Source organism: Cornus florida, unplaced genomic scaffold, assembly GCF_030987335.1.
Source record: "Cornus florida cultivar Cherokee Brave unplaced genomic scaffold, ASM3098733v1 CherokeeBrave_3.0.0_Hap2_Chr11, whole genome shotgun sequence".
NCBI classification, from domain to species: domain Eukaryota; kingdom Viridiplantae; phylum Streptophyta; class Magnoliopsida; order Cornales; family Cornaceae; genus Cornus; species Cornus florida.
The window spans coordinates 589,328-616,364 of record NW_026775581.1 but is presented as its reverse complement, the minus strand read 5'-3'; the positions used below and the strand labels follow the sequence as shown (position 1 = coordinate 616,364).

The 27,037-nt window shown below is 37.2% G+C and overlaps 1 protein-coding gene across 1 annotated transcript; it reads left to right on the top strand.

Moving 5' to 3' along the window:
• The first annotated feature begins 14,651 nt into the window (after nucleotides 1-14,651).
• On the top strand, nucleotides 14,652-26,642 carry LOC132284367 (large ribosomal subunit protein uL11c). The gene is made up of 4 exons (XM_059786467.1): nucleotides 14,652-15,006; nucleotides 15,155-15,327; nucleotides 15,607-15,670; nucleotides 26,128-26,642. The coding sequence occupies exons 1-4, from the start codon at nucleotides 14,748-14,750 to the stop codon at nucleotides 26,334-26,336; spliced, it is 705 nt and encodes a 234-aa protein (XP_059642450.1). The 5' UTR covers nucleotides 14,652-14,747; the 3' UTR covers nucleotides 26,337-26,642.
• The last annotated feature ends 395 nt before the right edge of the window (nucleotides 26,643-27,037 follow it).

Here is a 27,037-nt window from a genome sequence, read left to right as displayed (position 1 = left end):
ATACTTGCGCTTGTGTACTTGTATGTTGTGTATTTCATTTCAATTGCCAAATGTAGCTTGAGATGATCCCTTAGTTCACCTTGCAAAATAGACGTTAGGAGGAATAATCCCTTGTATTGAACTTGTATGACATATGAAACTTTAGGGTATACGCATGCACTTCTTCCTACGAGTAACTTTGTTTACTCTCCCTAGTTATTTGGGATATTTTCAGGTAAGGAGACTTTATTTTGGGATGCACAACATCCTTAGCTTTGATGGGTTGTTTTGGATGCCAATATGTGTTTTTGATTAGTTACTTTTGATATGTAAAATGTAACTTGCTTTAAAGAAAGTAGCTTCCCTAGGATATATATAAAGTGCACATAAGTACACTTTTTTGAGACTCATTGATATGCATGTAATGAGGCCTAGGGCTAAATACCTTTTATATATGCAATGGATGCTTTTAAATTCATGTATATGTTCATTTTTGCAATGTATGTCATTTAGGGTATTTTCGTCATTTCATTTTGCATTTCAATTTTGGTTTGGACCATGGTTGATCAGAAGTGTAAACCATCAATTTCAAGTATGAATCAACTACTTAATGACAATTAAACTAACTGTAGTGCAATTCACCAATTCAAAGTATGATTCATCAATTCAAGTTACAATTTTAACATACATCAATCAAAAAGGTAATGCAATTATGACAAAAAGTATGAAATTCAAACATAAGTATGGATGGTCTACTTACCTAATAATTAAATTACAATTAAACTTAAATTACATTAATTAAACATTAACTTAAAACTAATTAGACAATGAATTAACCTAAACATGTAGTGCCATCCATCAAGTAGAAGTATTTTCCATCAAATTAAAACACAAATACAACTAATTATCACCATGCATAGCCATCACAAGATTCAATTCACAAAGAAATCAAGTATAAAGGTTGATTATCAAGCGAACACGTGTAAGATAACATAATATTAACAATGATAATCAATTGAAAGAATTTATTCATAAACATTAAAGGCTATACACTAATTACACAAATTCATCCCCCAAAAGTGAAAAAAGGGAAAGATTAGGTTACATGCTTAGGGTTTATCCAACCCTAAGTTTAAGAATCAGCCACTCATAGTCGATGGATTCGAAGACAGAACAATCTCCATCCTTTTCTTCATCATCTTTGCACTTCTTTTTCTTCTCTGTACTTTTTTCTCAAAACCCTAGCTTTTTCTCCTTTTTTGCGTTTTTTAACAGAGAACGTGATATCGATTCCCGAAAAATAAAAAAATAAAAAACTTAATAAAAATAATTAAAAACTAACCCTAAAATAAAGGTTATGTTTTCCCTTTAATACAAAACCTATTGAAGCCCATAGGTTACAAAAATAAGCCCAAAAAACAAAATCCCGTAGCCATCAAAACAGGTCAAATCTATAACTTAAATTGTTGCCAGCAAAATGGCGTCCGAACGCAGCTGTTGGTGTCTGGACACAGTGTATTGAAGACTCGCGTCCGGATGCCAAAAGCTACGTCCGGACGTAATGCACTCTCTACTCATTTTTCTACTTCCTTCTGAATTTTGTACCGATGCTCTAGCTTGACTCCAAAATGCTATAATAGATCGTTCTTAGCTCATTTTAACTTTAATACCCTGAAATACACATAAACATAAATTAAGACTAAAACATAAAAGTAAGATAAATGCAAAGACTGAAATACCCTAACTTAAGTACTGAAATGTGCAACATTTAAGCACTTATCACGCCCCCAAACTTAGATATTGTTAGTCCCTAGCAATGAACTACAGTATGGAGATGAAACAAACATATATATAACTATGAACTATTAAAGCAAATAAAGATGATACCACTTTCATAGGGATTATGGTTGCATTTAGCATATACAACAAGCCTTTTAAACCCCTAGTTTACCCCTAGTGGACGAGTAAAGTCTCGTGAGGGTTTCCAGAAATGGTACCCACAAATATCAACAATTCTTTCTTACTTGAGAAGCAACGACACATATCAAACAAGTGTTGAAAATAGACTACTTCAGGTATACAAATTTCTGCCATTTCTAAGCTATTCTCAACATTTCAACATCATGTAAGAAAAAATGGTCCTCCACACATCAAATAAGTTAATCATGCAAATTGAATCAATTCTATTATCCTTTTTGAGTGAACTGGCATCAAAATGTGTTGCTATCCTAGCAAATCAAAATCATGGCATAGCCTTACCCTCAAATTAGCAAACAGATATAGTACAAATCATCAAGACAGTGAACGAACCTTGTTATTCAATCAAACATTATTCTTTTTAATTGATTTCATTTTTCTTTTTCTTTTTTTTTTTTCTTTTTTTTTTTTTCTCCTCACCTTTGGTGAGTACTTTTTCTTCCTCACCTTTGGTGAGTGCTTTTTCTCACCTTTGGTAAGTGTTTTTATTTCTTTTATTTGCAAGGTCATTTTATCAAGAATAAAAGCTTTTAAAGCATACTATCTCAATTGGGATAAACCAAGACAATAATCAACTAAGCATGTACCCTACAAATTGAATGCTAGTGTGCACAAGTGCAAGTGTAGAATTCTAGAATCAACTCTCAAAGCATTTCCAACCAACAAGATGATGTGTCCCATAAGAGCAAACATGATATTAAAAATTAAAATTTACCCCTAAATGGTATCCTAGAGCATACAAGAAGTATTAGACTCTAACAACTTACTTTTCAAAGGCACTATGCTTCAAAAGTTCGAAATCATTGCCAAATATATCTCAAATCTCAATCATGCATTAAAAGCTTAACTTAAAGTAAAATGTACAAGACTACTTTACCCCTAAACTTAAATTGCACATTGTCCTCAATGTGCAAAGAAAATAATGAAAAATGATGGAAATAATATACCGTTATAGCAAAAGTCTATGAAGCTCGACAATGATCCATTATGAAAGAGGTCGCCCCTAAACTTGGATGCAAAAACCTACTGGAAAAACTACACTAGCAACTCACATCATATATTAAATGGGATAAGAATCATACATTCCAAAACAATATAGAACACGATGCAAAGAGATGTGAGATAAAACCCTTGGTAAGAACAAAAACATACATAACTATATAGAAGGGCACAATGGAATTTTTTTTATTTTAATATGCAAAGAAAAAAGCTACTATATATACAACCTAAAAAATGAAAAGCAAATGGGCTAAGTTTAACGTCTCTAGCAAGACAGAATGCTACTTTGAAAAAAATGTTTTTTCTTTTTTTCTTTTTTTGTTTTGTTTTGTTTTGTTTTTTTTTTATTATTTTTGTTTATTTTTGAATTTATGAATGCATAAATGTAAAAAGAATGTAAAATAAATGTTTTTTTTATTTATTTTTTATATCATACACAAAATCGCGTTCGGACACAAGGAGCTGCGTCTGGACGCGGCTTGTCAAGGCCGCTCATAGCGTAACCTTTCGCGCACGGTGGCTGGTGCTGGGGGCATAACTAGTGTTTAACGTTGCTAGAAAGACATGAAATGCTCTCAATCTTCAAAGTAAATGGGATCTACCAAGAGAGTGAATTCCACGTTTCTTTGAAGAGCTTGTCCATCTATGTATGGTTTAAACCTTTAACCATTAACTTTGAAGGTCCCTTCATCTTTCAAAAATTTTGAAGTTCAATTGCCCTATGAGATGAGACGGAGATGATTAGATAAGCGCCTTCCCATTTGGTTTGAAGCTCTCCAGGAAAGAATTTGAGCCTAGAGTTGAATAACCAAGCCTTTTACCCGGCCTTAAAGGACATTTTCACAATCTATTTATCATGAAATGCTTTAGTCCTTACCTTATAAATTTTTGAACTTTTGTAGGCATCATTTTGCAATTCCTCTAGCTCATTGATTTGGAACAAACGGTCCTTTCCAGCCTTATCAAGATCAAAGTTGAGCCTTTTTATTGCCCAAAGTGCTTTGAGTTCTAGCTCAACCGAAAGGTGACAAGGCTTCCTGTGAACAAGTCTATATGGAGACATACCTATTGGAATCTTGTAAGCCGTCCTATAAGCCCATAAAGCATCATTCAGTTTCCTTGACCAATCTTTTTGGGTTGGATTGATAGTTTTCTCAAGAATATGCTTGATTTCCCTATTTAACACCTCAACTTGCGCACTTGTTTGAGGATGGTAGGGAGTGGTCACTTTATATGTGACAGAGTATTTAAAAAAGAGTTGCTTCAAGAATTGATTACAGAAATGTTTTCCTCTATCACTTATCATGGCCCTTGGCATACCAAAACGAGCAAAGATATTTGATTTAATGAATGCAATTACCACGGAGTGGTCATTCATTTTGGTAGCACAAGCCTCAACCCACTTTAAAACATAGTCAACAATAACGAGGATGTATTAAAAGCCGTAAGACATTGAGAATGGTCCCATAAAATCTATACCCCATACATCAAAGATTTCAACTACGAAGACTGAAGTTAAGGGCTTTGACATTGATCCTAACTTTTGGCACGGAACACACACCTTGCAAAAGTTATAGGTATTTCGGTGGATAGTAGGCCAGAAGAACCCACTTTGAAGAATCTTCTAAGCGGTCTTTTCCCACTAAAATGCCCACCACAAGCAAGTGTGTGACAAAACACAAGGACGCTCAGAACTTCACTTTTCGGCACACATCTCCTTATGATTTGATCCGGGCAATAACGAAACAAAATGGGATCTTCCCAATAATATTTTCGGATGTTAGCAAAGAATCGGTCATTTTCTTTTTTTGACCGATTAATGGGAAGTTTGCCAGTTGCAAGATAGTTAACAATGTCGGCGAACCAAGGCAACATCCCATTTGAGATTTGAAAAAGTTATTCATCAGGAAATGATTCATGAATTAGAAGATTTTGAGAAGATTCAACCATTAATCTAAAAAAATGATTGGCAACGACATTGTAGGATCCCTTTTTATCATTGATTTCAAAATCAAATTCTTGAAGAAGTAGGATTCATCTTATCAAGCGAGGTTTGGTTTCCTTTTTCATTAAAAGATGCCTAAGAGCGACATGATCGGAAAACACAATAACCTTGGATCCTAAGAGATATTACCAAAATTTATCAAGGGCATATACTACGGCAAGCAATTCTTTCTCGGTGATAGAATAATTCAATTGGACACCTGAGAAAGTCTTACTCACATAGTATATAGCACATGGTAGCTTACCCACCCTTTGTCCAAAAACAGCACCTATTGCGAAGTCGGAAGCATCACACATAATCTCAAATGGTAATGACCAATTTGGAGGTTGCATAATGGGAACGGATGATAGAAAAGTGCGAAGTTGATGAAAAGCATTTAGGCATGCTTCATCAAAGACAAATGGTGTCTCCTTGGCAAGAGGATTATGCAAGGGTCTAGCAATTTTGCTAAAGTCTTTGATGAATCGGTGATAAAAACCAACATGACCTAGAAAGGAGCGGATTTCTCTCACCATAGTAGGTGGAGACAATTCAGAAATCAGCTCAACTTTTGCTCTATCAACTTCTATTCCTCTTTTAGAAATGACATGTCCAAGCACGATTCCTTCTCGAACCATGAAATGGCTCTTTTCCCAACTTAACACGAGATTAGTCTCACGACATCTTTGAAACACTTTTAAGAGATTTTGGAAACACGAATCAAAGAAGTACCCAAAAACCGAGAAGTCATCTATGAAGACTTCTAAATATTTCTCCACCATATCCGAAAAAATTGACATCATATACACCTTTAAAAAGTGGCAAGAGCATTGTATAATCTAAAAGGCATCCGTCGATAAGCAAATGTGCCAGAGGGACATGTGAAGGTGGTTTTTTCTTGGTCTAATGGATCTAAAGCCACTTAAGTGTACCCGAGAAACCATCTAGGAAGCAATAATATTGTTGCATGGCCAATCTTTCCAAGATTTAATCAATGAAAGGCAATGGAAAATGGTTCTTCCTAGTAGCAGAATTTAGCTTTCGATAATCAATGCATACACGCCACAAAGTGGCGGTGCATTTTGATATGAGATCACCCTTAGCATTTTTAACAACTGTGATTCCCGACTTTTTGGGAACCATTTGAGTTGGACTAACCCACTTGGAACCAGAGATAGGATAAATGATTCCCGCATCTAGAAGTTTCACAACCTTCTTCTTGACAACTTCCTTCATATTTGGGTTCAATCTCCTTTGAGCATCCCTAAATGGCCTTTCATCCTCTTCCATGTGTATGCGATGTGGTGTGTCGCCGCACCAACGTCTAAAAGTGTGCAAAGAGATGAACTAAGAGTGTGAGTGTACAATGTGGCCAAGTTTTAAATTTATAACAGCCACTACTACCTCTAACTAAAAATATAGCTAGGGTGAGTAGGGATCGTCCCAAGGGATTGTGGGTGCCTTTGCAATGGAAACAATATATAGGGTTAGTAGGTCGAGTGATCAAAGGTTGGTTGGATTGATTGATTAAGCTATTATGCAAATGAAATTAAAGTAAACAAAATTCAATGATTAATAAAGTAGAGAAAGATATAGAGGAGAGGACTTGGGGTACTAGAGCTCACCATTAAGCTTGACTTCACTAGACACTAGCAATTGTATATTAATAGGGAAATTGACTTGCAACTTATGTGTGTGTGTGACATTAATTGAAACTAGGCATGGATTACAAATAAGCATAGATTGTCAAGCCAAATCAAATGGAAAGCATAACCTATCAAATGAGACCAAAATCCATTCAATGAAACCACAATTTATGCATAGACAACAATCTAGAAACATGCACCTAATGCATTCATAAGTATGGAACACCAAGGAACAAGAGTAGATTGTCCACCTATATATGAATTTAAAGCAACTACACTACATCTATACTAAAGACAATAAATTTAACTAAGTAAGTTAAAGTTATGGTACAATCCATCAAGAAACAAGTGTGGATCATCAAATAAATTGCAAGAGTGTTCAATTAAGCTCTATGTTTTGACCATCTCTAGATTAACTTCATCCATACACATAGACATGCATAAACTCCACTAAATCTAGAGAAAAGCACATAAATCATCCATTCTAGCATACATAGACATATGGTTAGAAGTAGATAATCAATTGAAAGCATTAATCCATACACATCAAGTAGAAACCACAAGATATATATATATATCCAAGATCAAAACATTGTTACAAATAATTCCCCAAAAATATACAAAGAACTAAGTCTAGGAAGCAAACTTAGGGCCTACTCTAGCCCCAAGTAGATGTCTAGCCACTCATTGAAGTAGTCATCCAACCTTTAAAGGCTATCTCCATGGTAGGAATAACCTCCTTCTTGATGGAAACCCTAAAAGAATGGAAGAACTCCCCAAAAATATGTAAAGCTCTCTAATCTCTAGCCTCCTCTCCAAGATATAAGATATAATGAATGCTACTAGTTCTCATGTAAAAATGGCTCAAAATCCTTATATAGGTGGTCAAGTGTCACACCCAATGGTCTGAGCTCGGACACCAAGGTCCCTCCAATGATTACACCATGAGCCAACTTTCAATGAGCTGGAATCTATTTTTTTTTGGACTTAAGGAGGTTCGATCGATCGAACTTGGCTAAGATCCATCGAATACTGCAGAGATCGATCATCCTTGGCGGCGCCTTTTTGAATAAAAATAAATCTCTGAGATATTTTGGGATATTTTTAGGAAAAAGACAAAAGTGGTAGGTGGGTGGTAGGTGTGGATAAGATAGGATAAGATCGAATCATTTCGATCGATCTGAGAAATGTTGGATCGATTAAACTTGGTGGATTCTTTTGGAAAAAGACAAAGGCTTGAATCTATCTTGAAATGTCTAGATCGATGAACTCCAGATCGATTGAAGTATTCTTGAGATCGATCGAACATGCTGAATTTCCACACTTTGCTTCAATCTGCTTCCACTTTGCCCCTTTCTTCCATCCAGCTTGAGTTAGCTTCTTTTAAGCTCTTATTTGATTGAATTAACTTATTTTTGGGATAAGTGCCTAAAAAGGGCAATAACACGAAATCAGTCTAAAACAGAAAAATAAGATAGATAAAGGTCCTAGAATACCTAAGCTTAAGGGATTTAAATACGCAATTTTCAGCGCTCATCACGATGCATACAAATAGAAGGGTCAATGCCTTTTAGGTCAGTCACACTCCATCCAATGGCTTCTTTGTTAGCTTTAAGCACTTACAAAAGATCATTCCCTTGGTTATTTTCAAGATTTGAAGCAATGATGACAGGAAGAGTCTCTTTTGGACCTAAGAATGCGTATTTGAGATTGGATAGAAGAGGCTTAAGCTCAAAAGTATGAGGAAAGATGAGAGAAGGAACTAGTGGAGTACTAGAGAGTGAAGGAATAGGTTCTTTCTTATTTTTCAGAAGGTGGAAAATCCAAAGTGGCCACAGAATCCATCAAAGCATTCACCTCACTTATGAATCCTTCTGTGTCAAAACCACAATTTCCAAACATTTCACAAAGGCACGCCTCAAGAGGGTCCTTAGAGAGAATAGAGGGAAGATTCTCCTCTATGGTTTCATCCAAGACATCCACTAGGAAACACTCGTCTTCATCTGTGGTATGTTGACTCACATTGAAAACATTAAGCTTAACCATCATGTTGCCAAAGAGATGTCCATAATGCCGAATTAACAATTAATGGTGGCATTGGCAATTGAAAGGAATGGTCTTCCTATGATGACTGGAATGTAATTGGTAAGATTAGGGACTGGCTTAGTATCAAGTACCACAAAAATCAACCGGGAAATAAAATTTATCAACCTTAATTAGAATATCCTCAACAATTCCTTTGGGTTTCTTTATTGATCTATCGGCTAGTTGGATCACTAGCGATGTTGGCTTCAAGTCCCCTAATCCTAATTGCAAGTAAACAAAGTATGGAATAAGATTAATACTTACACCTAAATCAAGGAGAGCTCTACGAACCTCTTGGTTTCCAATAACACAAGAATGGTTAGAGCATCCGGTTCCTTGAACTTAGGAGGAGTGTTAGAAAAAAGAATGGAACTCACTTGTTTCGTTTGAAGCACTTTCTTAGGGTCCTTTCCTTTTATCTTCCTCTTTTGTGTGCACAAGTCCTTCAAGAACTTGCATATGGTGGAATTTGCCTAATTGCATCTAGAAGGGGAAGATTAATTTTCACCTGTTTAAACAGTTCCATCATGTTATGAATTATTCCTTCTTGTCTCCCAAATGATGAAGTCTCTCTCAATGCTTGAGGAAATGGAACTTTTGGCTCATAAGGCTTCTCTAATTGGGGAAGATGATGATGAAGATGATGGAATGTCCTTTTTGGAACCACTAACATCCAAGGAAGTAGGAATAGGATTTGGAATGGGACGGATGCAACCACTTGGTTATATTAGTTCACTATCCTTCTTAGGTACCTCTACCTTATTGTCCACCTTCCTACCATTCCTCAAGGTAGTAATTGCTTGAACTTGCTCATTTCCAGAAAAATCCCGATGAAGGACTTGCTTACGACATAAATTGCCCCTTAGGATTGGTCTCAGTTTGACTAGGCAACTTACCTTTCTATCTCGCATTTAAAGAATTAGCTAATTGCTTGATTTGAGCTTCAAGTTTTGCAATTGATTGAGAGTGAGAATGAAACAATTGATTATCTTTCTGAAGATCACCCAAGGCTTCCAAGTCCTTGTCCTCAAAAGCGGGACTCTTAGGAGGCACTTGATTTGGATTAGAGTAAGATTGAGTATTTGATGCTTGAGGATGAGAGTAAGATTGAGAATTTGATGCTTGAGGATGAGAATATTTGAAGTATGGCGAGTGTAACTAGAACAAGTCATGCACATTTCATTAGAATGATGGAAATAAGATTGAATTACTAGACCTTGATTCAAAAGGAATTTATCAAACTTTTGAGTAAGATTTTTGACCTCGCGGCAATTTCCATGGAAGAGTCTATTTGATTTAGAGCTTTCTTTCCTCCCACATTTGCTAGGCAACCCCCCCTAGAAGATGAAGATCTATGCATTGAGTTTTTACTCATTTTTTTTTTAAAAGATGCCAAATTTCATCCTCATTTCTTTCTATGTAGCTGCCTCCATATGAAACATCAACAATTCCCTTATTGGCATCGGATAAACTTGAAAAGAAACGTTGAACTAATTGCCACTTAGGAATGTTATGATGTGGAAACTTCCGTAGCAAGTCATTCAAATGTTCTCATACTTCATAAAGGGGTTTTTCTTCTTCTTGTGCAAACTCACGAATGGAATCGGTTCGACTCGCGTGGTAGTACTTCTTTAGGAACTCTTGTTGCAATTGTGCCCAAGAGGTGATTGCATTTGGCCCCAAGTTGTTAAACCAATATTTAGCTATATCCCGAAGAGTGAAAGGGAAAAACTTCATTTTAAAGACTTCTTCTGGCACATCCGTGATGTTCATGGTGGAACAAACTTCTAAAAACTCATCTAAATGTCTATAAGGCTCTTCATTGCTCAACCTATAGAAAATGAGGCACATGTTAATGGTGGAAGCCTTAATCTCATAATAGTGAGCACAGAAATTTGGTAATTGAATGCAAGTGGGTGCATTATATTGATTTAGAGTGTAACGATCCCTAAGGACCATTAGAGGATTGAGAGGATTAAGAGGAGGGTATGCTATTTGACCTTGATGAGGGTATGCCATTTGAATATATTGATGTTGTTGCTCACCAATTGGGGGCACAACATTTGGCCTTGGCATTCCTAGATTAGGTTGTTGCACAACAGGATTGATTAGTCGTGGCATTCCCAAGGGTGGATGCACACCTTGGGATTCCACATTATGAAGTTGTGAGTGGTACACACCTTGGTGATCCACATGACTAAGATCTTCAATTAGATCTTCAACTGGGTCTTCCATTAAAGGTGATGGAAGATCAAAAGTGGGAAGAATAGGATGACTATCCCTAATGCTACCTCTTAAACGCCGAAGGGAAACTTCGAGATTTTGATTTACATGAGCAAGAGGATGACTAAGTGATCTACGACCATGCATGCACTAGAATAAGTCAACACACCAACACTTCAATTTTTTAACCTCCACATACGATGTTCCCAAACTCCTCAAAAATATCAATGCACTAAAACAAATAAAAGCCTCCACACGGACCGATGCCTTCTTCAAGAAGGTATGCTTGGACTTAAAAATAAAACAATTCAATTTAAGCCACCACTTGGGCTGTCCAAAACATACAAGATAGTAAACAATTAAATTCAAGAATTCAAATAAAAACTTACAAATAGTCCTTAAGCAACTTCAATTTTTTATTTTTTTTTTATTGCTTCCAGGTCCAGCGTTTGCTCCACTTTGCTTCAAGTACCTAATTGACAAGTATCAAGTGAGAAAATAAAAATAAAATGACTTTAATGTAAACAATCAATAAAGAACTAATGTATAATTCAATTCTTTAAACCGTTAGATTCTCGGCAAATGCGCCAAAACTATGATGCGACCGAGCGTGTGCACAAATTAATGCATAACACTTTAGGTTTAGATATAATGTCAAGTGGGCATCATATTTTATAATTTATAAAACCACTAAACACTTATACTATAGAATATGAAGCGAGTAGGGATCGTCCCCAGAGATCTAAAAAAATGCTGATTTTTGGAATTGAATTCTACTTTATATGATTGTTAAAAAGAGGTTTGTTTTGTGATTAGAACTAATTTTAATCTAAATATTGCAATAAAATTAAAGCTTTAAATAATAGAGTTTAAGAGATTGGGAAAATGACTTAGAGTATAGGATTCACTACTAAGTACATTCCCTAACTCACTAACTTTCAACTAATTGAGGAAATAATAATGTGTAATCTAATTGTGGCTAATAATTGCAATGAAAAGTGTAAACCATCAATTTCAAGCATGAATCAACTACTTAATGACAATTAAACTAATTGTAGTGCAATTCACCAATTCAAAGTATGATTCATCAATTCAAGTTACAATTTTAATATACATCAATCAAGAGGGTAATGCAATTGTGACAAAAAGTATGGAATTCAAACACAAGTATGGATATTTACCTAATAATTAAATTGCAATTAAACTTAAATTAAACTAATTAAACATTAACTTAAAACTGATTAGACAATGAATTAACCTAAACATATAGTGCCATCCATCAAGTAGAAGTATTTTTCATCAAATTAAAACACAAATACAACTAATTATCACCATGCATAGCCATCACAAGATTCAATTCACAAAGAAATAAGGTTGATTATCAAGCGAACACACATAAGATAACATGATATTAACAATGATAATCAATTGGAAGAATTTATTCATAAACATTCAAGGCTATACACTAATTATACAAATTCATTCCCAAAAAGTGAAAGGGAGAGAGATTATGTTACATGCTTAGGGTTTATCCAACCCTAAGTTGAAGAATTAGTCACTCATAGTCGATGGATTTGATGACAGAACAATCTCCATCCTTTTCTTCATCATCTTTGCCCTTTTTTTTTTTTTTTTTTTTTTTTTCTTCTCTGTACTTTTTTTCTCAAAACCCTAGCTTTTTCTCCTTTTCGCGTTTTTTTTTAGAGAGAATGTGATATCGATTCTCGAAAAATTAAAAAAAAAAACTTAATAAAAATAATTAAAAACTAACTCTAAAATAAAGGTCTTGTTTTCCCTTTAATACAAAACCTATTAAAGTCCAAAGGTTATAAAAATAAGCCCAAAAGACAAAATCCCGTAACCATCAAAACATGTCAAACCCGTAACTTAAATTGTTGCCAGCAACATGGCGTCCGGACGCAGTGTATTGAAGACTCGCGTCCGGACGCAATGCACTCTTTGCTGCATTTTTCTGCTTCCTTTTGAATTTTGCCCTAATGCTCTAGCTTGACTCCAAAACGCCATAATGAACCGTTCTTAGCTCATTTTATCTTTATTGCCCTGAAATACACATAAACATAAATTAAGACTAAAACATGAAAGTAAGATAGTTGCAATGACTGAAATACCCTAACTTAGGTGCTGAAATGTGCAACATTTAAGCATTTATCACCATAGCCACTGCCTTCCACCACTGCCACCGCATTTCACCACCACTACCACCTTTCACCACCGTCACCGCCACCGCCGCCGCCACCGTCACCGCCTTCAGTCGCCACTTTCTGCTAATGCCACCACTGCCATCGACTTACACCTCCACCGCCCACCACCTTCCATCACCACCACTGCTACCGCCTTCCACCACCACCACTACCTTCCACCACCTTCCACCATCACCGCCGCTATCGGCTTCCACCACCTTCCACCACTACCCCTTTCCACCACCACCACCACCGCCACCTCCTTTCACCACCGCCACACACTTCTAACACTATCGCCTTCCACCACCACCGCCTTCCTCCACTGCCACCTCCTTCCACCACCACCACCACCACCACCACCACCACCACCACCGCTACCTCCACTACCTTCCACCACCACCACAGTCACCTTCTTTGGTTTCCACCATCGCCACCTACACCACTATCTCCTTCCACTACCACCATTACACTATTGCCACCGCCTTCCACGAACACCACTGCCGCTTTTCACCATTGCCACCACCTCCGTTTTCCACCGTTGCCACCATTGCCGCCTTCCAACACCAACACCTACACCACTACTATTTTCCATCTCCACCACCATCGTCACCACCATCCACCGCCACCACTGCCACTGCCACTGCCACCATTTATTTTAAAAAAATTATTAGAGAATGTCATTTTGTTAATTTAATTTATTTGTTACTAAGAGAGATATTTTAGATAATTCAATTTGAAATTTATTCTATTCTAAATTTTAAATTAGTCCAACCAAACACAAGAATGGTTATTATCATTTTATTCTAATACATTTCATATTTACAAATAAAAAATAGAATGAAAATGACCACTCCATTCAATTCACATCCTTATTCCATTTTTACTTGCATTCCATTCTATTCCATTCATACACACCAAACACAGCATTAGAGTGTTGGACATTGAAATTAAAAAAGAGCAATGGATTATTATAAGTGAATGTGAACAAATATTGAGATGGATGTTGAGGCAGAATTATAATATGGCAAGTCAGAATGTAGAACTTAACGTGTTACTTCTACAATTAAATTTGGTGACTGTAGGCGCATGTGGTGGTGTGGACAAATTGGACAGAGATGGATTCTGCCGGCATTGAAACCCTAGTACAAAATAGAAAAAGGGAAATCTCATAAGAGACTCGCAGATGCACCAGTTAAAAAACAAATTATTATTATTTTTCCCTTTAAAAACGTATGATTAAATTTAATGAAATAATAAGAAATAATTTTAAAATTTAGATGCAACAAGTGAAATGAGTTATGATAGATAAATAAATACGAACAAATAATTAGTAAAAGAGAGTTTAGGAAGTTGATCCGTTCTTATGAAAATAATTGCAAGGATGATGGTAGAAAAGCATGATGTGTGAATTCGATTACGGGATGTCTGAGAGTTTTCTTTATTATAAACGATGTCGCAGCAGTGCCCGAATCTCTCAATAGGGAAGGCGGAAGCAGGAAATTTTGCGATTTAGGGATATATATTTTATACACAATATATATATATATATATATATATATATATATATATATAGGGCGTTTTTATCCACTTCTTGTTGTTGGTCTGCTTGCTCGGCCACTCTTTCTCTGAACAATCATAAACTTGAACAAATTGATGGCGTCTTCTCTATCTACCTATTATCATCACCTCCCTACTGCTACCATTAGTACTCATCGGTCTTCAAAGAGTAAGAATGGGGGCAATCTCTCTTCTCAATTGTTATTCAAAAACTTCAACTTGTCTTCCAAATCCAACATCTCTCACCAATTCCTTCACTCTAAGCAATCCCAACTGCTACTCGCTTCAAATTCAAGGCAGTCTCTCACTGTCAGATCAATGGCGCCCCCTAAGCCTGGTGGAAAATCCAAGAAAGGTATCCCATTTCCCTTTAATTTCTTGATTTATTTATTTATTTATTTTTTTCGTAGCCCTACTTATTATATTCTACCTGTATGTATAGGAGTATCTAGTATTTTTGTACATACATCAATTCTTATATATATATATATTGTTGCTTGCAGTGACTGGATTGATTAAGCTGGCTCTGGAGGCAGGGAAGGCCACACCTGCACCGCCTGTTGGGCCAGCCCTTGGTTCAAAGGGTGTCAATATCATGGCATTCTGTAAGGACTACAATGCCAGGACCGCCGACAAAGCCGGTTATGTCATTCCTGTTGAAATCACCGTCTATGATGTCAGTTCTTTCTCTCTCTCTCTCTCGTAATGTTATACTCTAGTGGGAGTGGAATATACTATGCTACTACTATTTCTTATTTGGATTTCTTTCAGCATTCTCATTTGTATCCCACCATTTCTTCTTGCGGTTTCATACTAGCATCAATCCAAAATCACTCACTACATACTCGTATTTGTTTCACTAGATTTGTTGCTTTTTACCTTTATGGATGCCATTTAAACCTTCCCTTAATTCATACATTTACTGTATGATATATAATATATTCTTTGTTTGCAGGATAGAAGCTTCACTTTTATCTTGAAGACTCCACCTGCTTCAGTCCTGCTCCTGAAGGCTGCAGGTCTGTCTCTCTCTTATTGCTGCTTTTATAGTTCCCTCTCTCACTTTATTATTTTATTTACTTTATTTAGTTAAGCTACTTGCATTTTCAAGCCTTTTGTTCTTCCATGGTTTGTATGGTGTGTGTTTGAGTTGCTTTAACAATGCCTGGACTTTATGTGCGTTGTTTCTTGATCTATGATAACCCTTTGCTGTTTGATTGTTTAAAAAATTTACAAAATCAAGGTTGTCAATTAAAAGGTTAACATTTAGGTCCAGGCAAGTCTAGTTGTATCCACAACATTGTATTTGTATTTCATGAATTTGAAAAATGAAATACAAAATTTAAGCAGAAGCAACAGAGGAATCTAAGAAGGTTACATTGGAGATATTGTAGATAGTGAACATCATGGAGATATTATAGATAGTGAACATCTATAACTCTCCAACGTGATTGGCATAATAAATGACCATAAAAAAACAATAACAATAATCTTGATTAGTTTTATTAAAACAAATTAAGGTGCTAATTGAGACTGACATAAGAAATTATGACAATAACCTTCATGTCCTAAATTTATGGTTAAGAGCTCCTTGTGCGGTTACTGGATAACGTTTTGTTTTTTGTCTAGCCATAGATATGTGAGTTAAATTTGTGCTTCGAGGCATCTCCAATGAGCCTTGCCTTGGAACACACCTCAAATATTCATTGAAGGCGTTGAGAATCACAATTCTTGGCAACATACTTCGTAGCTATTTTCACTATTCTGACCACTTTGTCTATGAGGCTTCAGAACTTCAGAGCAACTTCTTATGCCAAGTGGAAGGGTGTTAGGCAACTTGATTGAAATGGATGTGCTGTTCCCCTTTAGGGGACGGAGGTTGCGTATTACAAAGTTTTGGTTGTTTAAGCAAGCTTTTATGGGGGATGGTTTTAGATATTTGCAAAGGACAGTGGTTCCATGTGAACAAGATGGTAAAAAGATGGTAAAAACGATGTATTAGGAAGCTCGGAGAGATTGTTGAAGACTAGAAGTTGGGTTGCTGTGTAAAAGCATCAGGAAGAATATGGAGGAATACTTTGAGCATGTTAGATTCATTGTGGGGGATGGTTATAGGGTGGTGAACTACTGACATGAAGCCTGGTGCGAAAAGCTTGCTTCATAAGAGATATGTCCAATGAGGAAGATTACTACAAAAAAAGGAGGCTTTCATTGCATGTAGTGTTAATATCTCAAAGAGTAGAACTGTATGGGACATCCAGTTGATGAGAATGGTGCAACGTGTCTCTTTTTTTTTTTTTTTTTTTTTTTTTTTCCTTGACTTATTTTATGGTGCTTTGGTCATTAATGGCAAGAAGGATGCTTTAAGATGGAAGGACTGAGGATTTTCCGGTAAAGATGAGTTCTTTGGTGTATCATTTGTAAGAAAATGGAGGAAACAGTTAACCTTCTGTTACTACACTGTTTGGTTGTTTGCAGATTACTACAAAAAAAGCTTGCTTCATAAGAGATATGTCCAAATCTGGGGAAGATTACTACAAAAAAGGAGGCTTTCATTGCATTTAGTGTTAATATCTCAAAGAGTGGAACTGTATGGGACATCCAATTGATGAGACTGGTGCAATGTCTTCTTCTTTTTTTTTTTTTTTCCTTGACTTATTTTATGGTGCTTTGGTCATTAATGGCAGAAAGGATGCTTTAAGGTGGAAGGACTTAGGATTTTCCGGTAAAGATGAGTTCTTTCTATTAGTTGTTCAGTGGCAAGAGTTTTGTTGGGAAAGATGGTGCCAAATTGGTGTATCATTTGTAAGAACACGGAGGAAACAGTTAACCTTCTGTTACTACACTGTTTGGTTGTTTGCAGATTGTGATATATTCTTTTTTTGTATGCTTGGAACATGGTAAATTATGATGAGGTCAGTGCTAAAGGTATTTAAGTTGTTACATGGGCTAGAATTAGTAGGAATGCGAGGCCAGTGTTGGACAGCTGTGCTGTTTGCATTTCGGTGGTGTGTCTAGGGTAGTAAAATAGGCTCACTTCTGAAGGAGGACTGGACGAGAGCTTCTGGGTTATAAGCTGAAGCATGCAATGCTCAGTTCTCTATTTGTGTGGCTTTGAAGAAGGGGATACTTTTAATTCCTCTTTGAACTTTATAGGTTCCATGTGTCCTACACAGAGAATTTGGGTTGGATGAGGTCTCTTTGATATACTTTGGAATTGGGATCTACCTGGATTGCCCTCCTATGGCACCCTTTAGAACAAAAGAAACCTTCTTTTTGTCTTTGACCCAGCATAACACAAGAACAATGGCCTCATGATCTTGACCTTGTGATAGGTCATCGATTTTTTTTTTTTAAGAAAATAATCAGATTTATTTAATATTTCCTGAGAAAAATACAACCTTTAGTTTCTATTCAAAAGCCCCTTCACCTCTTCTTGAATGCAGTAAGGCTGAAACACTAAATGACAACCAAATTACGATATTCGGGGGGAAAAAAAACAGAGCTATGGAATTGGTCTCTATACACAATCATTACTTTACAACACTGGAAAGCCATCTTTTGTATAACTCTTTCACCACTTTTTGCAGCTTCCAAGGAATATACTCAGCTTTATATACCAAGCACTTTGGTGTCATAGAATCAGTCGCTTTAATGATTTTATCCATTTCCCTTCCAGCAGCCAGGTTTAAACCAATAGGAATGCATAATGATTAAATCAGGTTAATCAGCTGTAGCAAAGCTGAATATGATCTGTTATTTTTTCTCATAACTCCACTTGAACCTCCCTTGTTTTCATTTACAGCACCATCATTAAGGAGTATTAGAATGTTTATTTGGGTCATTATGTAATTACCCATAGTAGTTAGGATTATTTTGTAATTAAGCAATATTGTGTAATTAGGGTATAACCCTTTGTCCTTTATATAAGCCTTATTTGGGCTGAGGAGAAGATACAAGATATACACAGATTTCTCTCTCTCTCTCTCTCTCTCTCTCATGAATCTAAACATGGTATCAGAGCAATATGGATTCATGGGTGTGGGAAACGACAATTGCGTTGCCCTTGTATGAGATTGGAATCGCGATCGGAATCGCGAGTGTTTTGTTGGTGTCTTTGCTGGAACTTCTTGTCGCCGGTAGATTGAGAACACATTCGTCGTCGTCATCGTCGTCAGATCTGAAGCTTCCTTTGTCGCCGTCAGATCTGAAGCCCCTTTGGTCGGTCGTGTTGTTGCCGCTTTGGTCGTCAGCAAGCTCGCCGACATCTACCGTCGTTAGTTGCAGAGGTGAGGCTTCATCGATTCGTCTTTTCTCTTGGTTGGAAGTTGCAGAGGTTTTGATTCGGTGTGGTGTCGCTGATTATTGCCGTCGCCACTGCGTGCTTGCCGGAGTTTGTCGGTGGTGTTGTGAAGAAGAACAGCCGTGTTTGGTTATGCGGTTATGCTATTCCAAACCTGGTGTACTAAAACCGAGATAGCAGAGACCTGGCTTTGATCCAGCCCCGGTTGCCAAAATCTGACCCGGTTGTCCAGATCCGACCCAGTTGCCGATTCTGCAATATTTTTTTTCCCAGGTTCGTTTTTTTTTTTAAACCTTCTCCATGGCTTCCAGTTCAGACCTGTTATCTTCTACCTCCTTCAATCCTCCCATGACTTCAATCAAGCTTAATGGCAAAAATTACATTTTATAGCCAGGTCAGTAGCCATTTTCTTGAAAACCAAAGGCTTTGGCACTCGTTTGGTTAAGGATAAACCCAAAAACAGTGGTGCTGATTTCAGTTCATGGGAACAAAGGGATGCTCAGATCATCTCCTTAATGTTGAATTATATTGAACCTCATATTGGCTCCAACTTGTTATATCTGGACATTGCCAAGGAGATATGGACCCGACTCCAACAGTTATACTCCGGTACTAGTAATATAACCAGAATTTATGAGGTGTGTAGACAATTTTTGATCTCCAACAAGGGACTCAAAAGTTTAGAAGAATACCTCTCACGGGCAATGGGACTTTGTGAAGAAATAAACTTGTATCAGCCCCTCACCTCTGATGTGAAAAGCATGCAACAGCAACGTGAGGATTTTAATGTTGTTCGGGTTCTCACAGGCTTGTCACAAGAGTATGAACCTGTTCGTGCACAGATTTTGGGTAGCCTTGCACTTCCCTCTCTACTTGATATGTTATCTAGACTTCAGTGTGCCACTTTATCTAGTGGTGCTTCAGGGGGTGCATCAAGTGCTGTCACTGCTCCTCCTAGCAGTGACCGCTCTGCCTTAGTTGTGAACCAGGGTGGCTTTCAGTCTTCTCGTGGCGGTGGTGGTCGTTTTACTTGTGGTTGTGGTTGTGGCCGTGGCCGTGGTCGAGGTAAAGGCAGAGACTTAAAACTTTGCACTCACTGCGGTCTTACCAATCACACTGTCAGTTACTGTTGGGATCTTCATGGGAAACTGCCACCTTCTTTCTATGCACATCAAGCGACTTCTAATGATGGGGATTCTTCTCTCTTTGCCACACCTACTGCTCCACATGTGGCTATTGAGACTGCTATGGTCACGATTCCCCGCGATGAGTATGCTCAGTTTCTGTCTCAACAACGGCCTTCCACCTCATCTTCCATGGGGTCCTTGGCCCAATCAGGTAGTGTCCCTGCATGTCTTTTGTCCTCTAGTCAGAGTCCCTGGATTCTTGACTTTGGCGCATCCGATCACATGACTGGTAGTTCTCATTTCTTATCTGATTTTCAGTCTGTTCCTTCCTCTCAAAGAGTTACTCTTGCTAATGGATCATCAATTAAAGTTTTGGGTTTGGGAACCTCGTCTATTTCTCTTTCCTCTGTGTTATATGTTCCTCAATTCCCTTTTAATTTGTTGTCCATTAGTAAAATTACTAAATCTCTTAACTGTTCCGTTACATTTTATCCCACATGTTGTCTTTTTCAGGATCTCAAGACAAAGAAGGGGATTGGTACGGGACATGAAGTAGGTGGCTTGTATTACTTCAATCTTGCACCATCTCCCACAGCTCTTCAGTCATCTTTTTCTTCTTTCCAATGGCACTGTCGTCTCGGCCACCCATCACTATTAGTTCTGCAGTGTTAAGTCCCCGGTCTTAGTCGTATTGAGTCCATGTCTTGTGAAACATGTCAGCTTAGTAAGCATTGTCGTGTATCTTTCAAACCGAGAGCCAATAATCGTGTTGCTAGTCCTTTTCAATTAGTTCATTAAGATGTATGGGGACTAATAAAACATATTTCTATTAATGGATTTCGTTATTTTGTGACTTTTGTGGATGATTATTCTCGGATGACTTGGTTGTTTTTAATGAAAAATTGTTCTGAATTGTTTTCTATTTTCTAAATATTTCGCAAAGAAATAAAAACCCAATTTGGGTGTTCCATTAAAGTTTTACGTTCTGACAATGCCAAAGAATATTTCTCGGACCCTTTTGAATCTTATTTTCATGCTAAAGGCATCATTCATCAATCATCTTATACTTATACTCCGCAACAAAACGGAGTAGCTGAACGGAAAAATCGTTATCTCCTGGAAGTTTGTCGTGCCCTTTTATTTCATATGCATGTTCCTAAACGATTTTAGAGTGATGCTGTTCTTACGGCATGTCATCTTATTAATCGAATGCCCTCATCAGTGTTAAAAGGTAAATCTCCTCATTCTATTCTATTTCCAGACTCCGTATCGTTTAATCTGACTCCGTGGGTCTTTGGATGTGTGTGTTATGTCCATAACCTAGACAAACTCTACCCTCGTGCCACTAAGTGTGTTTTTCTTGGGCATTCTCACACTCAGAAGGGCTATCATTGTTACAGTCCTTATTTTCAACGCTATTTCACTAGTGCTGATGTCACATTTTCTGAGTCTCTCCCATATTTTTTTGATTCTACTACTACTATTGATATTACTTCTAAGCCACCTATGCCAACGGTTCCATCACAGTTTCCTGCTTCTGCACCTCCTTGCTCTGCTATCCCATTGCAGGTTTATACTCGACGACCTTGACCGCCTACTTCGCTCCCTCCATCTCCTCAGAGTCTTCGGATCTGACGCCTTTACCTGATGATTTGCCTATTGCTCTCCGTGAAGGTATTCGGTCGTGTGTTACTGCACATCCCATTTCTAAATTTGTCTCCTACCGTCATATTTCATCCTCTTTATCTTATTTTTTATCCAAAATATCTGCTACTTTTGTTCCCAAGACTTTGCAGGATGCTCTCTCTGATTTGGGTTGGCGACAAGCCATGGTAGATGAAATGGATGCCCTTCAACATAATGGAACATGGGATCTTGTTCCCTTACCTCCGAGTTCCAAAACGGTTGGTTGGAAGTGGGTCTACATTGTTAAATACCTTCACGATGGGTCTATTGAGCGGTTGAAGGCTCGTCTAGTGGCAAAGGGGTACACTCAGACTTATGGTGTTGATTATGATGAGACTTTTTCCCCTGTTGCTAAGATTTCTTCTATTTGGGTTCTTATTTCCATTGCTGCCAACTGTAACTGGCTGTTGTTTCAATTGGATGTCAAAAATGCCTTCTTACATGGTGACCTGGTTGAAGAAGTTTATATGGAGCAACCACCTAGGTTTGTTGCTCAGGGGGAGTATTGTCACACTGTTTGTCGCCTTACAAAGGCACTGTATGGATTGAAACAATCTCAACGGGCTTGATTTGGAAAATTCTTTGAGGCGGCATTAGAATTTGGTCTTAACAGATGCTAGACCGATCATTTGGTATTTCACCTGCACACTAAAGCTGGCTTCATTTTTCTTGTGGTGTATGCAGATGATATTGTGATCACAAGTGATGCACAGGCATTGCTACGTTGAAGTTGTTTCTGCAAAATCGATTCCACACTAAAGACTTGGGTAAACTTAGGTACTTCTTGGGTATTGAAGTTGCTAGATCCAAGGAGGGTATAAGTTTATCTCAACGAAAATATGTGTTGGACTTGCTAGAAGAAACAGGTATGTTAGGTGGTCGTTCGGTTGATGCTCCTATGGATTCAAATACAAAACTTGTGTCGATGAGGGTGATCTATTTAATGACCCGGGCAAATTTCATCGCCTTGTTGAGAAATTAATTTATCTCACTATCACTCGACTTGATATTTCATATGCAGTTATTGTTGTAAGTCAGTTCATCGGAGCTCCTAGAATGCCACATTGGATTACTATTCTTCGGATTATTCGATATCTCAAGCAAGCTTCAGGTTTTGGGTTACTATACAAATCAAATGGTCATCTTAGGGTGGAAGGTTTTACAGATGCTAACTGGGCTGGTTCTCCTTCAGATAGGAGATCTACTACAGGCTACTGCACATTTGTAGGAGGAAATCTTGTTACATGGAAAAGTAAAAAGCAAACGGTGGTAGCTCGATCTAGTGTTGAAGTTGAGTACAGGGCAATGGCCCATACCACTAGTGAGTTGACATGGATACAACATTTTATAAAAGAACTTGGGTTAACAGTTGAAGCTCCTACTCCATTGTTCTGTGATAACCAAGCAGCCGTTCACATTGCATCAAATCTTGTGTTTCATGAGAGAGCCAAACATATTGAGGTTGATTGTCACTTCATTCGGGAAAAAATATTAAGTGGGAGCATCTCTACTCCATTTGTGAAGTCTGAAGATCAACTAGTTGATATGTTTACCAAAGCACTGGGTCATAACCGGTTAAGGACTATCTATTCCAAGCTGGGATTATTTGATATATATTCTCCAGCTTGAGGGGAAGTGTTAGAATGTTTATTTGGGTCATTATGTAATTACCCATAGTAGTTAGGATTATTGTGTAATTAAGCAAATATTGTGTAATTAGGGAATAACCCTTTGTCCTTTATATAAGCCTCATTTGGGCTGAAGAGAAGATACAAGATATACACAGATTTCTCTCTCTGTCTCTCTGTCTCTCTCTCTCATGAATCTGAACAAGGAGAAAAGTGCCTTCACAGGGAGGCATCCACCATTACCTCCTTAGTTTTCCATTAAGTTTGGATTAGGTTATCAATTTTCCTTTGTCTAGATCTTTGGGGTTTTCAAAGGCCCCACTACTAAGTTTATTGTCTCTGACTCTCCATGTTGGATCATGCCTGAGGTTTTCTTACAGGATTATCTTTTTGCTTCCTAATTGAAGCCACTTTTGGCTTTAGGGTGGAAACTAAGATAATGCCAAACTCAATAGGAGGCTCAAATCAGATTCTTTGAAAACTTTTAATGTGGTAGTTATCAGCTGCTATTATCCATTTATATTGCGAAGACGAGATTATGATTAGTATTCTGTGTCGGTCTTAATTTCTTCTGTATGCCGAGTATCCAGTGTTGCAAAATTAAACAGAAAATAAGGAAAAACAAATCAAATACACACAACAAGAACACAAATATTTTTTCTTAGTTCACCCAAAACTAGGATTACAATTTACGTCCGAGGGTTGCAGGTATTTCATTATGATGATAAAAAAAATGGCACCAATACAGAGAGTTCAAAATGAATAAATATCCTCACACTAGGGCAACATAACAAGTGCGGAAATTACCAAAATACATCCAAAAATTCGGGTCGGGGGCAAGCCTCCGAACCTCCACCTTCTGGTAGGGGGGCTCTTCCCCTTGTCGCCAACTTACCGCAAAGTTGAATCCGTGGAGTTGGGCTTGGTGTACAATATATATCAGGCTCCACACTACCCATCAATCTCCTACTTGGAGACTGATAACATTAAACTATCAACTCCTCCATACCTCCATACAAAGCAAAACTCCAGAGCAACTCACTCCATTATCCTCAAAAGCTTGAACACCAACTGAAGTTAAACGTAGCTTCAGTTTCTCAATTGGCACTTCCTTGCTTAACATGTCTACTAGATTCTGACTTCAGTGTTAAAACTTGTTCAGATGGTTGTATCACCGTATCTAATATAACTTGTTAGACGCAATGGGTTTCTGATACATATTTGAAATGACAGCCATTAAACCTGTTGTTGTCATCTCCTTCGCTATGTTGGAGGCAACGTTGCGCAATAGTAGTGCCTGCTGATCCTCTTTTGGTTTCTTTCTAGAAAGAGACTGATACAGCTTCTTCTGATATAGATAATCCTTAATTTGCATTTTTGAGAACCCAAAATCAGCATCATTGAACTTGTCGATTTTGATCTTTCCTTCTTCTTTACCCATCGCTCCCATTCGAACCTAATGGCTCTGATACTAGTTGTTGCGAAATTAAAGAAAAATAGACCAAACACACAAAAAATATCCGATTTTACACATAGTGAAGACTTTCGCCAGATCTTCACCGTGGGCTGGATCTTCACCGTGGATGTAGACTTCGCTGAACCACGTATAAATCTTTGTGTTCTTTGTGTGTGATGTTTACTTTTCTGTCATGTTTCGTAATTGTTGCTTGGGTTCGCTGCGCTTGGCGTAACAATTTTTGTTAACTTATATAATTATATTCAATGTATATGTGTATCTACCCAATATACATGTAAAGATATGTATATAGAGAGAAATTTAAGCGATTTTTTTTTTTTTTTTATATTGATTGTTTAGTTTGTTTAGATTTACTGTACTTGCTCTTTTCGATTTATTTATGATTGATTGTTTAGTTTAAAACAAGTCACTAAGCATATATGTGAGTTTGACTTTAGAAGCATGCCAAGTTTCTCTGCTTGTTTGTAATTTATTTCATTACCAGTCTTCCCAAGAATTTGATGATCAATTCAAGTCACAGAACCCTAATTTCTGGAAAAAAAAAATGAAAGAGTATTCAGTTGAGGAACTGCAGTGTTAAGTTTTATTCCAAAGATATATTTTTCTTTTAGATTTTGAAGGTTTTACGATTTCAAATTTAATTAAATACTGAATTATTTTAAATATTGTGTTTGTACATATTCATAATATAGATACATATTATGAATAATAATTATTGTTTTCTTCTAAAATTTTTGTGATCTCATCTAAAATTAATGTGAATAAATATGGGCTTAGTGTGCAACCTCACATTTATAGGAAAATCACTAGTCCAAGTGCATGTAGTGCGAATCTAGTTTTGGTACTTAGATACATATTTTGAATAATCTATGTCATATCTTAAGGAATTTGTTTTCTTAGTAAAACCCACCAAATTTTAAAGATGATATGTAGAACATTTTTGCTTACTCCTACATTCTTCGGCTAATTGTCTTAACAAGTAAATGGCTTCCACCATGGATCTCCCCGACATAAATCCAAATTGGTTATTGGGCACAGTGGATTACTTCCTTAATCTTTTGCTCTATCACCCTTGCCTATAGTTTTATTGCATGACGTTAATTCAATGCCTCTGTAGTTATTGCAATTTTGCATATCCCCTTTGTTTTGTCATTCTCTTCCTCCACTCATTTGGCATTCTTCCTCCTTTTAATTTTTGTTATTCAAAGTATGACATTCTAAATTAGCTGATTGACTATGTTGACCGTTTACTTAGGGGTGGAGAAAGGTTCTAAAGACCCAAAGCTACAGAAAGTGGGGATGGTCACAATTGACCAGTTGCGTGCAATTGCAACAGAGAAGTTACCAGACTTGAATTGTTCGAGCATTGAATCAGCAATGAGAATTATAGCAGGCACTGCTGCTAACATGGGTATCGATGTTGACCCTCCTATTCTTGAACCTAAAAAAAAGGAACTTGTGTAATCATTTTAGTTCATCCTCAGAAATTGACTGCAGCTGTATCTTGAAGCATTTTTCTGAAAGAAACGTGTTAGTATTGTGCTGTAATATTCTGTGTCCGGTTTTGCCATCGGGGTTGTGGTTTTCTAACAGTGACAGTTTGTTCCAGAGAGTTTCACTATATGCTTGATCGTGTATTTTGTGTGTGTGAGAGAGACGGTTCAAACAACCACCATTAACTAATTGTCCTCTTGGGAGTTAACCGTAGGGTTTCTTTGTATTGAATGCTGTCTTTCATTTTTACAGTTTTCTTACAAGAGATTTTCATCCTGACTTAGATTCAAAGGTGATTTTTCAAAGAAAATCTGATTCAAAAGGTTATTTAATTTTCCTTGTTTAAAAAAGTCTTATTTGTTTACGCGTATTGCAACTGAGAACAGTCATGATCTACTTCAGCATGTCTTCGCCTGGAAAGGAAGAAGAGGTGATTGAAGATTTGGTCGGAGGTGTAAAAAAGGTATGTGAACTCAAAGAGTGCTTAGAAAGGTTATGACTGAAAAGTAGGGATCACAATTTTCTTCATCACGTCAGGTTTTCGTCCCGCCCCACCCACTCGGCCTCTAAGGAGTGAATTTGGTAGCCCTTAATTGGGTTTGGGACGGGTATAGATTTACTAATGAACCCGTTCTGTCCTAGCTCCGATTATATATGTAGTTTTGTACCTT

Bases quoted from the DNA above. Each gene is read 5' to 3' on its own strand.
- LOC132284367 (XM_059786467.1), top strand. From the start codon at position 14,748: ATGGCGTCTTCTCTATCTACCTATTATCATCACCTCCCTACTGCTACC. The intron at 15,328-15,606 runs GTCAGTTCTTTC...CTTTGTTTGCAG, and splicing joins TTGAAATCACCGTCTATGAT to GATAGAAGCTTCACTTTTAT. The intron at 15,671-26,127 runs GTCTGTCTCTCT...CCGTTTACTTAG, and splicing joins CCTGCTCCTGAAGGCTGCAG to GGGTGGAGAAAGGTTCTAAA.